Source organism: Fusarium oxysporum, chromosome 2 (assembly GCF_000149955.1).
Source record: "Fusarium oxysporum f. sp. lycopersici 4287 chromosome 2, whole genome shotgun sequence".
NCBI lineage: Eukaryota > Fungi > Ascomycota > Sordariomycetes > Hypocreales > Nectriaceae > Fusarium > Fusarium oxysporum.
Genome location: NC_030987.1, coordinates 1,318,716 through 1,332,406, shown reverse-complemented (window position 1 = coordinate 1,332,406; position 13,691 = coordinate 1,318,716). Strand labels below are relative to the sequence as shown.

At 46.8% G+C, this 13,691-nt stretch overlaps 6 protein-coding genes across 7 annotated transcripts; 1 reads left to right on the top strand and 5 right to left on the bottom strand.

Moving 5' to 3' along the window:
* Positions 1 to 397: 397 nt before the first annotated feature.
* On the bottom strand, positions 398 to 3,045 carry FOXG_06040 (uncharacterized protein). The gene is made up of 4 exons (XM_018384537.1): positions 2,494 to 3,045; positions 1,183 to 2,438; positions 1,032 to 1,130; positions 398 to 981 (listed from the first exon to the last, which is right to left on the bottom strand). The coding sequence occupies exons 1-4, from the start codon at positions 2,687 to 2,689 to the stop codon at positions 883 to 885; spliced, it is 1,650 nt and encodes a 549-aa protein (XP_018241643.1). The 5' UTR covers positions 2,690 to 3,045; the 3' UTR covers positions 398 to 882.
* A 417-nt stretch (positions 3,046 to 3,462) lies between these two features.
* Positions 3,463 to 5,181, bottom strand: FOXG_06039 (uncharacterized protein). Its single transcript, XM_018384536.1, has 3 exons — positions 4,401 to 5,181; positions 4,294 to 4,346; positions 3,463 to 4,239 (listed from the first exon to the last, which is right to left on the bottom strand). Exons 1-3 carry the CDS (start codon positions 5,036 to 5,038, stop codon positions 4,193 to 4,195), a joined length of 738 nt encoding a protein of 245 aa, XP_018241642.1. The 5' UTR covers positions 5,039 to 5,181; the 3' UTR covers positions 3,463 to 4,192.
* Positions 5,182 to 5,482: 301 nt separating this feature from the next.
* Positions 5,483 to 7,082, bottom strand: FOXG_06038 (pectate lyase C). The gene is made up of 5 exons (XM_018384535.1): positions 6,923 to 7,082; positions 6,724 to 6,868; positions 6,314 to 6,676; positions 6,117 to 6,264; positions 5,483 to 6,068 (listed from the first exon to the last, which is right to left on the bottom strand). Exons 1-5 carry the CDS (start codon positions 7,060 to 7,062, stop codon positions 5,623 to 5,625), a joined length of 1,242 nt encoding a protein of 413 aa, XP_018241641.1. The 5' UTR covers positions 7,063 to 7,082; the 3' UTR covers positions 5,483 to 5,622.
* Positions 7,083 to 7,329: 247 nt separating this feature from the next.
* On the bottom strand, positions 7,330 to 9,567 carry FOXG_06037 (uncharacterized protein). The gene is made up of 2 exons (XM_018384534.1): positions 9,142 to 9,567; positions 7,330 to 9,083 (listed from the first exon to the last, which is right to left on the bottom strand). Exons 1-2 carry the CDS (start codon positions 9,459 to 9,461, stop codon positions 7,742 to 7,744), a joined length of 1,662 nt encoding a protein of 553 aa, XP_018241640.1. The 5' UTR covers positions 9,462 to 9,567; the 3' UTR covers positions 7,330 to 7,741.
* Positions 9,568 to 10,276: 709 nt separating this feature from the next.
* On the top strand, positions 10,277 to 10,978 carry FOXG_06036 (uncharacterized protein; the record flags this gene model as incomplete). The annotated part of the gene is made up of 1 exon (XM_018384533.1): positions 10,277 to 10,978. The coding sequence occupies one exon, from the start codon at positions 10,277 to 10,279 to the stop codon at positions 10,976 to 10,978; it is 702 nt and encodes a 233-aa protein (XP_018241639.1).
* Positions 10,979 to 11,383: 405 nt separating this feature from the next.
* On the bottom strand, positions 11,384 to 13,369 carry FOXG_06035 (uncharacterized protein). Of its 2 annotated transcripts, XM_018384531.1 has the most exons (3): positions 13,035 to 13,369; positions 12,883 to 12,980; positions 11,384 to 12,835 (listed from the first exon to the last, which is right to left on the bottom strand). In XM_018384531.1, exons 1-3 carry the CDS (start codon positions 13,225 to 13,227, stop codon positions 11,768 to 11,770), a joined length of 1,359 nt encoding a protein of 452 aa, XP_018241637.1. In that variant the 5' UTR covers positions 13,228 to 13,369; the 3' UTR covers positions 11,384 to 11,767. The 2 variants fall into 2 exon arrangements, with proteins under 2 accessions (XP_018241637.1, XP_018241638.1); XM_018384532.1 differs by having other exon boundaries at positions 11,384 to 12,980.
* Between the last annotated feature and the right edge of the window lie 322 nt (positions 13,370 to 13,691).

The window sequence follows — 13,691 nt, the reverse complement described above, 5'->3', positions numbered from 1 at the left end:
ACAGAGTTCCAACGGTGCCCTTATCTCAAGAATCTGATTCGTAGTGGCGTGACTTATGCAAGGAACAATGCAACCAATTCTTGAGAATGGATGGAAGCTAAAACAAATTCAGTGCATCAAAGTTTATCCTTGAGCCAATCTCCAATGCACTCAAGATACTGGGATTTAATTCCTTGGTAGCCAATCTCTGTATACGAAGCCAAGCATGGGATTTAATTTGATGTTTGAGGTATATAGAATGTGACAAGCTGTATTTCACCGCCTGGATCCCCAAGTTTCTTTGTTTCGATGTTTTTGAACTTCAACCTCAGACGTCTCTTTGATGCAAGAAGCAATTCTTTGTCGTGGCGAGCGAATTCCTTGGCACTTCAAGCGCTAAATTAGCTGAGGCTGCGGGTGACGATGGTGGGTTTAAACCTCCCCCCTTGAAGTGGAGAATACGACACTTGGGCTTGGCTGGCACGGCTTTGAGGCCGATCGATCCGTTCCTGAATTGGGATGGTTACAGACGAAGTCAACCAAGATGAAAGAGGCTCAATTGAGTTATACCTTGAATATACGGATACTAGCATACCTAACAGATATATCTCTTTGCTCTGTTTATGCTGATCGATATGCTGCCCTAACATTCACCATCTTATCACGGGTTGTTAAGATTAGGCGCTGATCCTGGATCTAATGTCTCACCAAGACATTCCGCCATGACTTCGGTTGGGCCTTAGTCCAGCAAAGTTTCAGCCAAGCCTATCGAAGGGTTATCATCATCAAGAACAATAAATAATATTGTTGATCAAGCAAAAGGTATCGCTAAGTCATGACATGGCTCCATTCACAGATCGTCACGTCACATGAGGCCTCCCGACTGCAAACTCAGCACTCAATCTAGTGCTTCTCAACTTCAGGCTTCTCGTGAGCCATAAAGACCTCATCCTCATTAATCTGGTACTTGGCAGACTTGCGTGCCGGGATACCCTTCTGGAACTGTTCAAATTCGTTAGCTGCGTTCTCGATCCTCGTGTTCAGCTGCTTACCATGTAGTCCATCTCACCAAAGGTACGGTCCTTTGTTTCGAACATACGGAAATAGCCCCAAGTCAGAGTGAGAGTGGCAAGACCTGCCCAGAAGAAGGCCTGTAGCATGTTAGCGTTGCATTGACGCTCGTATCGATTGGGCTGGACTTACAGTCTTGCCCTTGAGGTTCCATGATCCTGGAGCCAACATCTCGGGCTGGATGAGACCTCCGCAAATGATGTTACCAACGTAATACGTTGAACGAGCCAACACAATTGTCTGTGTACGCAGACGAGTCGAACCCACCTCAGCAACGAGGGTGTAGATGATAGGACCGACAGACATGGAGTATGCTCCCAACCACACAACGCAGAGGATTGATTGCGCCCAAGCTAAGGACTGAGTCTGCTTGGGCAACGCCAGGAAGCCGATAAGCCAAAGAATTACGACAAGGAATGAGAAGCCAGAGAGCCAGATCGTTCGTCGACCGAACTTGTAGATGTAGAACCACGAGATGATGGTACCAATGAAGGCGATGCCAGTTCCACCAAGAGCAATACCGTAAGAGGCAGAGGGACCAATACCAGTCTGTTGGAAGAAGAAAGATCCACTGTAGCAAAGGGCACCGCCGTTGGTGATCTGAGAGAGGAAACCCATGCAAGCGATCTCGGTTCGTCGAAGGTTACTACCTCGGAAACAGTCCCAGTAAGAAGTACCAGAACGCTCCTCAATCTCAAGCTTGTTTGTGTGGACCATAAGAGCAACGGCATTCTCGTAGTTGATGTTGTGCTCCGGTTCGGACAGTCGCTCGAGGGATACCTTGGCTTTCTCGAGCTGGTTCGTTCGGACAAGATGCCAGGGTGACTCGGGGGCCATATACGCTGCGATGGCGAGAGGAATAGGCCATACCCATTGGATCGCAAAGGGAATTCGGTAGCTCCACGGGGTAGGGTTGTCAACTAGACCTTTGAGTACACCAGCTGAGATGAACTGTCCAATGCACCAGCACAGGTTGACATAGGCAGTGAGATATCCTCGAATAGCAAGAGGAGTGACCTCAGCAGCATAGGCGGGACCAGTTGTAGCGAAGATTCCCCAGGGAATGTTGCAGAGGAATTGACCGACGAGGAGGACCTCGATGTTGGGGGCGAAGAAGACGACAAAGATGAAGGCAGAGAGCCAGAAGAGGCCACTGATGAGAACCTTGCGGTGTCCCCATCGCGAAGTAGCCCAACCGTTTAGAAGAGCGCCAATGATGTTGGCGAGGGCACCGAGACAGTTGAAGCGCTGCTGCCAATTGGCTGAGATCTGATGTCCATTCTCTTTATCGAGATATTCGCCGTACTTCTCTCTGAATCGCGGGTAGCCGTAGAAGGAACCAAGGAGGGTAACATCGTAGCCCTCCATGATGACAGTAGTCGAGATGACTGACGATGTCCTGTTAGCTATCTCAGCGTCAACAGTTCAAGGGTAAGAACCTACGGATGGACCAAAAAGCAGCTCGCTTGTAAGTCTTGAAACCCTGCCAAACGGTATAGCTATGCTCATCGGCCGTGGCTTCAAGAGCCTCATTGGCGAGGGCTTTATCGTGAAGGTCTACATTCTTGAGATGATCAAGACCGGCATCGGTGCTCTCAATATGGGGCTGGATCTCCCCGGACTGCTTTTCGGCTACCATGATGAACAGATTCGTCGCTTACCAGCAGCAGACTACTTGCAATGAGGTTTGAGAGGCTCATGATGGCCTTCACCGGATATGGGCATGTTATATCGTCCATCATCAATAGTTCTCCTCATGCAGAGATGATCCTCGAGGCCGGGAAGCGGTTCACATCGCCGCAGAAATAGGATCGACGGCCCGTGTTAGTGAAGCTATCTCGTAGTTGAACTTCCCCGCCATTGGTGGAAGATCCTGCGGGGAAAGATGTTGGTGATGGGGATGGAGTGGTCAACATCGATCGTAAGTGGTCCGGATAATAGCTTGACCACTAAGATGCCTTTCTCCTCCTCAGCTTCTTCCTCGTAGAGAGGTGGGGAATCTGGGGTACTTCCTGGGGGAAGGTGGTGATCATCAGATATCTTGGTCTAGAACCCTGTTTCTCTCTACGTCGGCCGACGGTTTTAGACAGGAATATACCAAGAACGCCAGCCAAAACGTCACTTCTGTCATTTATTATAGTCAATCCGGATAAATATGACTCGAGCAATCCTTCAGAAATAGCTTGAAGCTTCGTCTGCATCACAAGATGGCTGACACCCAGGAACAGGTCTTCCTCGGCTGCTACTGTACCACACCTGGACGATCACAAGCATCGCGTGATTCGTGAAGAAATTCCCAATGCTACGACACCCACTTATACGCGCTTATATGCGATTCGTCTTGTCTTAAGCTTGACCTATATGCCTTCAATTAAGGTACCACGATCATGAGGCTTATCTTCTGGAAGCGATCCAAATTTGACAATCCTCCCCCAAATGCGATTGGGGGTTTGTCGTAGTCTCATTCTTTGCTCTTTTATTCCCTATTTTCCGCCGGGTGCTAGTAAGCAGCCACTTTTCTACCTCCTCATCGATGCTTCACCATCTCCTGTGTCTTCCCATTTAACCATTTACACGGTTAGAACCGACTAAGTCCATCTCTTAGCAGCCATAAGCTCCCCACGCCCTCAGACACAAGGATGAGGTGGTTGGGTTACACCTGGACATGGCAGTCAGGGCTTACACCCATTCACTCAATGCACGACTGCGGCACTCACCAACTCAGGCTAATTTGGCTTGGCAAATCTATCTTCAGCCCGAGCAAATCAAAAGTTCCTCACATCAGAATACACAATGCAGAGATGCAACTCGGTAGATCTTGACCCGAGACGGTGGAATCAATGTTTGAAGGCAGCCATCGAACCACGCTTAATTGGCCATGATCCAAGGAAATAGACATCAGGTGAACTGTCACCCTGCAGTGCTTCTTGACTTGTTTTATGCATTCTGCTCCTTTGAGGGGTTTGATCGGTTGACGGGTTACATTGCCGGCGGATCATTCTGCAAGTTTCCGAATAAGCTCGAGCTTCTACTGACAGACGTTGCCCCCCTCATTCGTATCGTTCCATGCCCTTAGCTGCACTGAATGAAGGTGAATAACCTTCACATCACGAGCCAAACTACTCAATCAAAAGAAAGAAACCTAGTTGAGACTGATGACCTCAACATTTCGAACTTGAAAAGTTGTCGCTATGCGTAGGAATCAGTACAGGCAGAGACATACCAAACTGACGGGAAACTTACGTGTTGTGGGACCAGGTGATCCAGAAGATCCTTCAGTCTGATAATTGACGATCCTGTATAGCTATGAGCCAGGGCACATCTCATCATATCATAAACGATATACTTACAGACGAAGACCTGCTCCAATATAGTCCCTTCCATATTGCGTAGTCTGCTCTACACCGTCGAGGAAGAACTTGACTCTCACATCATGACCGTTCTCATCACGCAATTCGGCACGGACAGAATGCCATTCCTCGGGATTAGGATAATCCCTATCAAGTGCGGCAACCTCATCAGAAGTATTGAATGTGTTGAAAGAAATCTTTCCAGAGCCTTTCCACTCTGCAATATCAATCTCAGGAGGCCATCCACTGGCGGCATTGAGCCAGAAAGCAGGCCAGGTTCCTCTGTCAACCGGAGCAACAAACTCAGCACTGATATCATAACCACCACCAGCAGAAACAGTGAATGTTGATTTAGCGTGAATTGCTCCAGAAAGATAGTGAATGGGATCTTCTTGGTCATCTCGTGGCTCAGCAGTTAGAGTGAGAACGCCATCAGTGACGGAGACGTGTTCCTCATCCATTCGGGCGCCGCCATTGTGTGTGGCCCCCCAAGGATACAGGTAATTCCAGTATGTTTCGAGGGAGTTGAACGAGTCTGAAGGAATTTCTGTCGTTGCGCGTCTTTCAATAGGTGGTCGCAGAGCAGAACATGATGCTCCGACGCCGTGGAGCGCAATGATAAGATTTTTGAACTGCATTTTCTCGGCGGATGAGAGCAGAAATGTTGAGAACCGGAGGATCCGAATTTAAGCATGTCTTTAAATACTCGATGAGCTGCTATACCGCAGCCCTTTTTAATGTCCGTGAAACAGGAGTAATGGAACGTTACCGGGAACTCCGGGATGTTGAAACAAGAACCTGCATTGACGATCACCGCGAAACGAAACGCATGGATAAACATTAAACGCACCAACAATATTTCTTCATATGGCGCCAGACTCAATATGATGATTCAATTATATAGGAAAGCCTGTCAGGATTCAAAGGTGTGCTTGATTCCTTGGAAGACAACCTTGAAAGAAAAGGCTGAATAGCTCCGCATGTGAACCAAAATTCAGAACTCAGTTACGCTGCGAACGATTTTCGAATAATTTCAGTCATGTTATTATAATAGAAACTTGGGTGTATGTATTATCATGAGGGCGACATTGGCATCACAATCGGACAATTGTTCTCCTGAGATTATATCAAGGCTGTGGCATTGACCACATAAAATGTTTATGAAATCAAGAAGAGTTGGTTACGAATTCCTTATGAGCTGTGAAAACAGAAGGAAATGTAATCAAACAAGGGAGTTCACATAGTTCTCCAGGTTAGCATACCCATTTGATGCAACCTTCATACCATCCGAAGCGTCATTGGGATTAAGACCATTCTTCGTTTCCCACTCATCAGGAATACCATCACCATCTGAATCTTTGAGGGCAGCACCATTTGCAATCTCTCCAACGCCACCAAACTCCTTCTCATCAGAGATCTGCCCTCCCTTGGTTCCATAAGATTTGACCTGGTCGATAAGGGCAGTATCAACAGTATCCCTATGCAGCGAGTTTCCAACACCTTTGAGGACTAGTTCGACGGCTGCCTGGGGCGTGAGGGCTGTAGGAGCCGGATAGTTGTATGGAGTCTTGACAAAATCAATGTCAGAGTAGCAACTGGCTTTCTCGCAAAGAGCAGCGCCATCAAGCTTGCCGTTGCGGTTGGAGTCGTAGAAGTTGTCCTTGACGTCTGAAACATGGTCAGCAACACAATCATCCGAGAGGGAAAATGGCTTACAAGCATGGAAGAAACTGTTTCCTCGAGTAAAGGCTGTGACAGTAGTATCCGGACCAGAGATGAAATAGTTGTTGATGATGTTAGCATAGCTGTCAGCTTGACTATCTCCAGCAATGTAACCGCCACCACCTCCCCAGTTATACACGACCTGTCTGACAGTAAGAAAATCATCCAGAAGTATCATCAGGATTACTCACATTGTTCTGAAAGTCGTTGACACCCTTGACCTTGGGGTTACGAGTCTTGTTATCAATATACAGATTGCGGAACAAGCTAACTCCACCATCTGTCTGCATCAAGCCACCACAAGAGTGTGAAACAAGACCTTGAGCAATGATGGTATTCTGAATAGTAACATTCGTGACGTCTCCATTGATAGAGAAAGTCTCGTCGCGGCCCCACGAGACGCTGACGTGGTCAAAGATGATGTTTTTACCGTCGGCAACACCGATGGCGTCTTTACCTGATGTTCCGCCTTTGCCCATACGGATGGTGATGTATCGCACAATGGAGTCATTGGCGTTGGAGAGAGACCAACCATTGCCGTAGACGACGATCCCCTGTAGATGGTTTAGTTAGTGTAACCATAGAGGTTCTAGATACTCACACCACCGGGAGCAGTTTGGCCAGCGATGTAGATGTTCTTAGACACGACGATGCGTTCAGAGATCTTGATAACTCCACCGACGTCAAAGACAACTATCCTGTTGGGCTTCGATACTGCGTCTCGAAGCGAGCCCGTTCCAGAGTCACTGTTCGATTTCATTAGACACTTCATATAAACAGGGAAAGAATCATCAGCGTACTTGAGGTTTGTCACTTTGTATACCTCACCTTGACGACCACCAACTGCATACCTACCAAAGCCCTCAGCTCCAGGGAATGCAAGTTGGGCTGCTTGCGCCACGGAACTGGCCGTCAAAGCGAGCAGCAAGGAAAATTTCATGTTGCTTGAGTATAAGAATCTTAAGTTGACGTGCTTCAGGTGCACCGGGTCTATCATCATTTATGTACAACAACCCCTAGTAGAAATTACATGGGGTTTCAAATATCCTCCAATGACAGCATTCGAGTCACGAAGCTGGAACCGAATTGCCTTGTTGGTAAAATTGCGGTGATGCAGCGATTGGTGGAATCTTACACAACTATTGCTGCAAATCCATTCCTATTTTGGTGAACTGCACTTTTGCAAGACTATGTACTGACATGTTAGGTTTGCACCATACCGTCAAGGCGGGTTCTGAGACTTAAAGATATAAAGTTACACAAAGAGAGAGACGTTTTGGCCCTGGAAGTCGAGTGTCATTCAAGGTAACTCAGTTGTCCTGTATATTCCATCCTTGCAAACAGGTAGCCGAGGCACATGCCGGCCTTGAAAGTCAAGAAGCAGCACTTAGTGTTGATTAGAACCTTCCGAAGCCAAGCACTCATGATATCAAGTCATCGTGAACGTCAAGTCATCAAGCCTGCTTAATGTAATCTCTGCTTTCAACAGCCTTAGCGGCCGTTCAAGTATTGCTCGAGCTTAGCGCGGGACGACCTGTCGAAAAGAAAAGGGAAAAGGTACAGACCGACAAAAGTAAATATATAGCGAGATAAATGATTGTCCAAATTCGTCATCCGTCTCATGTCTTCAAAGGAGTAAATCTGATGACCAGCTTCTCGCCAATTGGTCTCGCCGTATAAGCATCTTCCTGCTCGATACCTTCATCATCTACAATGGACGTCTCAAAGTTGGCATAGATGAACGCCAAAATAAACTTCATCTCATTCATGGCAAAGTTGGAGCCGACACACATCCGTCCACCGCTTCCAAAAGCCCAGAAAACTCTCTGCATCTCGCGATGCTTCACTTCATCCTCTGGCGATTTCCGGGTTTTCTCTTCCACCCAACGCTCCGGGTTCCACTCCCCAGGTTCGGGGAATACTTCTTTGTCCCGGTGTAGTGTATACGCCAGTGATGCGATCCTCACGTCGCCGGGAATATAATACCCTCCTATGCTACATCCATTTTTAGGTGTCTGGCGTGGTTGAGGTCCTGGAATAGGCGCGTGGAGACGCAGTGTCTCTGTGACAATAGCGTGTAAGAGTGGTAGGGAATCGACTTCCTTAGGATCTGGCAAAGCCGACGTGTTCGTGATAACAGATGCAGCTTTTGGGTCAGTCATCAAAGACGGCTTAAGAGACTGGACCTCAGCATGAAGCTGTCGTTGAAGTTCTGGAGACTTTGAAATATGCCATGTTGCATAAGTGAGGGCAATTCCAGCAGTCTCCTGTCCAGCCAGAGAATGATCCATAACCTCAGACGCAATGGCTCGATCTCGTTGAAGAATGCTCGTGCTGTATAGGATGCTCTTTTCTCCATTGGTCTTGAACTCGCGATCTATCCCAGCAAGCAGTGAGTTGTAGACTACTGGCTCGTCCGAGAATTTAATGTCTTGACTGTTACCGGGGCTTCTTTTCACCTTGGACGTCTTCCGGACATTCTCGCAGAGTTCCCAGTTCCAATCGGAGAGTTTCTTGTTGGACTGATCAACCCACTGTGGATAGAGCTTGAGCCACGGAATCCATCTTTTGCAAAAGTTTGTCAATTTTGGAACTTCTTGTGTCCAGAAAGGGTAGTTGGCCCGTGCAAGATACATGTCCTGCCAGTCACGGCGATAAGGCTCGTCGGCAATGAAGTTTGTAGCGTTAGAGAGACCAAATATGTAGGCAGTGATAAGATCCATGGCCGTTGCTAGATAAAGACCGAATACTTCGACATCATTGTAATCTGTAGATATCGACTTGCGGGAATATTCAAGAGACCCGTCAAGTGCGGGCAAGAGGCGGTTGACGAGTATCTCGGCCATTTGCAATTTACTCACTTGAGATGATTGTATGTACGATTTGGAGTAGACGTTCGAAATCATCCTCTTTCTTAGGGAGTGATGCTTTGAATTGCCAGTGGCAAACATGTTTGGAACCCTACAGCCATATTAATTCCACTGCCTCATAGTTTAGTATCACAAGTTGAAATTCTTACCCATAATTATCAAAGACGCTGTACCAGTGACCTTTCTCAAACCCCCCTTGATATATGGTTCGCATGCCTTCTAGACCGTCGACACTCACTTCATTTGGACCAATTCTAATCACTGGACCAAGCCTTTGGTGTGCACGATACAGTGATGTATTCTCTCGCCTCCACTTCCTTGCTGCTAATATCCAGAGAGGGCTGATATGGCATGTCCAGTGCGGTGCGGGTATACGAGATAGCGCGGAGAAGAAGACAGGATAGATGATGTATCTGTATATCAGCAAAACAGGCAGCAAGCCCAGAGCAGTAACCAAGATAAGGCCCATGTTCTTCTCTTGCGATATTGACGATGGACAAGCGTAGACATAGGAGTCGGTGCAGAAATACTGAGGATTATGAAACGTGAGGGGTTCATTGATAGTGCCATCGTCATGTGGCAGGTGGTGCAAATAGAGTTGGCAAGTATTCCCGGCGCGGGGTTTGATAAGATCTCGGGAGATACGAAGCAACCCATATCAATACAACTTGAGAAGCGCCATCCTAGAATGCTTATCTAGTGGCATAACAAAGCTTGATCATGAGTGTTTGTATATATAAAGATATGAGCAATTTCAAGCCAATAAATACCTACCTTATCTAGAATCTACCAGCACAGACCATGTCTAACAAAGTGGTTGTCCAAAATTCATGTCATAAAACTCCGTCAGGCCCAAGATACTTCGATAAATGAATGTAATTATTACAAACCTCCATTCTCAAACTACCTACCTGAGGCACTTATAACCAAAAAGCTCAAATCTTGGTACCTAGTTATTCAGAATCTTGCCTGCTTAAAAAGGACCACTGGGTGCCTATTCAGGGAAGTCAAGGTCAGCGGGTTGAAATATCCCTTTTGGTATATGCACTGGAGAAGGAAGGAGCGAGTGTGTTTTGGGCATCAGCGAGGTAGGCAGTCAAGGTGATTTGGATCTCTTTGACTGTTGCTTCTCTTCTCTTCTCTTCTCTTCTCTTCATCATCATCATCATCATCATCACTCTTGAGAAAAGCATCATCAGCTTCACAATTTTTCAGGGATCACCATACCATTTCTAATTGTTTTCACTCGTCAAAAACCAGATCCTTCGGCTTCCAAAGCCCAACATGAACCAACTGCCGAACCATCCCAAAATTGGCTCCCTCCTGGGGAAGAGAAGACCCGTCATCAAGCTCTCCCCAAATTTCCGAAGCTTAGCTGGCGATGCCTGCGAAAGAGCTCCGATGGACAAGTCCAAGATTCTTCCATGGTCCAAATTCACATTTAACAACATTGTGAATGCATACGGCGATGTTCTAGAACAGGCTGTAAGCAGCAAACCACCGGATGAGGTGCTAGAGATCGACTGCGAGAATCATTGCATGATGGTACAGATATGTTACAAGTCGTTCCACATACCCACCGCAATTAGTTCAGCCATCAGCTTGGGCAAATACATCCTCCGTCCTAGGCTCGGTACAGATACGAATCTGGCATGCGCTGAAGCGAGAGAATTGAGTGAGGGACTCCCTAAACACGCTCAGAGGTTGGATTTCGGCGACGAGGACCACGTTCAAGTCTTCTATGACCCAAACCAAAACAGCTGGCACCCCTTTCTTGCTACTAGCCTCACCGTACCCTCATGCACATGGGAGTCAGGCTCCCTCGTCACCGCAAATCGTGACAAACAACCCAAGCTTGGTCCTATCGAACAATTGGCTGCCTGTGCAAAAAAGACCAATACTTGTTTCTCGTTCATCTTGGGGGATAAAGATATTGTCGTCCTGCAATTCTTCAAGACGGAAACCGGGGGTATGGGAGTGTACTAGAAGGCTATTCCATGCGACACAGAGGGGGAGGACACATTGACAGCTAATTTGGCGATATGGACTCTGATCATGATGAGTCTGAAGATTGAAAAAAGTGTTCTCGTACCCAAAGAGAGTATAATTCCTCTCGATCTCTGGAACGGGGTAGTTATGGAACCACAGTCGGCGACAGCTCGTATTCACCAATACTCTTATCGCGTATTGCCTGGGCTGCCGCCGGGAGAAATTTCCGCCGATTAAACACAATCACTAAACAAATTGAAGCAGTCAGTAGGGGCAATACACGTATCGTCTACCAGCGCTAGCAAACAGTCTATCACATTAAAGGGAAAGCGCTTGGGTGAATGAACGTTATGGAGGAAGATCCATAGCATGATAGTCAACTTGTTACGTCTGTAATTAGTATAAGGGAAGCTTCATAAAATACAGCGTTCCAACTTTCTACTCTTTCTTCATAACCCTTTGGGCGTCTAGCATCAATTCGAAACTTGTCCTTATTCCAATGAATCTTGTCGGGTGTGAATACTTGAACCGCCGCTAAGGCTGTTGATATGAAAGGCAATTATTATATAGGGCCCGACAACTTCACATAACGATGATATTCTTCATAGCTCTAAAGTTTCTGATCAATACTAAGCACTGCTTCTTGACGTTCAAGGCTGGTATGTGTCTCAGATTAAGAACTAGGTTGCCTTACAAATCACTTTTAGCCTGATACGCTCGAAACCAGATATCGCTGCCAATACCTTGTATGTTGATGAAACATCAGCTTCCAGAGATGTTCATCCCTTACAAAACATTCACGTATCGCCACAAAAAATTCATACCGCTCACCAAGCCCGTGAGGCCAGTGTACAAAATCAGAATGCCATATCCACTTCCATAACCCCCAATAACCCTTCCCTGCCATGGTTGACCTCGAATGAGAGAACCACTCAATGGTCCGGAGATGATGTTTCCAACTCCTCTACCCACGCAGAGGTGTCCATGCACCATCACGGGGTCAATGTGCTCGTTTTCATCCTGAAATTTCTGCGTCACTTCTCTCATAATTCCTGGCCAGATCGAGGCCCAAGATCCTGCGAAGAGACCGTACATGACGCAGAAAACGTACAGGACAGGGAGAGATGCTGTAAGTCCCCAGACAAGTAGGACTGAAATACCCACGCCTACTGCCGATATGAGCATGCATGTCGTAACTGCAAGCTTATCGCTGAGCGATCCCATAACCATCAGACCGATTGTCGTAGCAATATTGACCAGAATAACTGTCAAAGCCGAGAGGATAGTTGAGGTGCCAAAGGTTGTTCGAGCATAAGTGGGCAGGTAGATCGTAGGGAGGAAGTAGCCTGTTGCCTCAACGACATTGACAAGTTGATGCAGAAGAAACACTCTGGATGTGACGAACCGCATATTGAGAGGCTTCCTGTGGATAGTGGCCGAAAGTGGTAGTCTAGGCTTGATGAAATATGCAATCGGAGCTGCAGTTCCAAATAGGATGCCCGCACATATTCTGACAGTGGTTTGGAAGCCATAGCTCTTGAGGAGCGTTTCGAGAATTAGAGGAAGTACAGCACCTCCAGCTCCAGCAGCACTCCAGACAATTCCATAAGCAAAGCCCTTACGACGAACGAACCACTCGTCGATATAGAGAGTGCAAGGACAGTAAGCGAAGCAGCCTCCGATTCCAAAGAGTACTCCTTGTGTTGCTATGAGTTGAGGAACAGTTGTGCAAAAGGAACTCATGACCATGGCTATTGATGTGACGAAGAGGCCTGCGTATGTGAACCAGCGGGCTTGACGAGGGTAGAAGCGGCATATAATGACAACGAAGGGTGCTCCGAGGTATAGCATACCCTGGATCATGTTAGAGCCAGGGGGGATAAAGTGGGCAAGTATCTTACAGTTGTTGTGGTTCCAATAGCGGCGATGCTATTTGAACCCGCGAAAGGCTCATGGTGACTGTAGTATTCCTGAAAGACGCCAAATGAGAATCCGAAGCCTAATCTTTTTGTCAGCTCAAATTTGTAAACCTTATATAGACGAGGAAGATTACCAAATGTCACTGCTTCAACAACCCAACAAGCTGCTAAGAATAGATATGCTTTTCTCCCGCCATCAACAGGAGGCAGTGAGAACTGGGCATCGCTGGCTCGAGACTCGAAGCGTTGATCGAGGTTCTGTAACTGGACTGCGTCCTCTGACACATTTCCATTAGGAGTAACGAGTTCGAGTGAGGTCTGTGACATTGAGCAGTAGATTCCTTGAAGTTGATTTTGCAGTGAGAAGAAGGGAACCAAAAACAATGTTTGGAGAGAGTATTCGATATTTATACAACAACCAACTAAGTGCGCCTTCTATTAAACGTTACACTGTGCCTTTCGAACCTTGATAGTGCTTATTGAATTATCTCTATTCGTTTTCTGTTATTATTGTTCTTGTAGGGCGCGGGACGTAGGCGATATCGGCCATGGGAAAAGATGGCTGACATCAAATGATACATCGGCTGCATTATCCGGTGGTGGTTTATCAATCCGAGTCACATGGATAAGCAGAATACGACCATTCCAGAGTTTGAGCTAATGCAAAGGGCTCGGGCTACTATTCTATAGGAAGGCGCTAACGTAATATTCTTATAAAATAGTCAAATTCGATGGTCAAATAGTTTCTAATTTGATAACGGCTGCAAGATCAATCGGATGCCTTGGTCTCC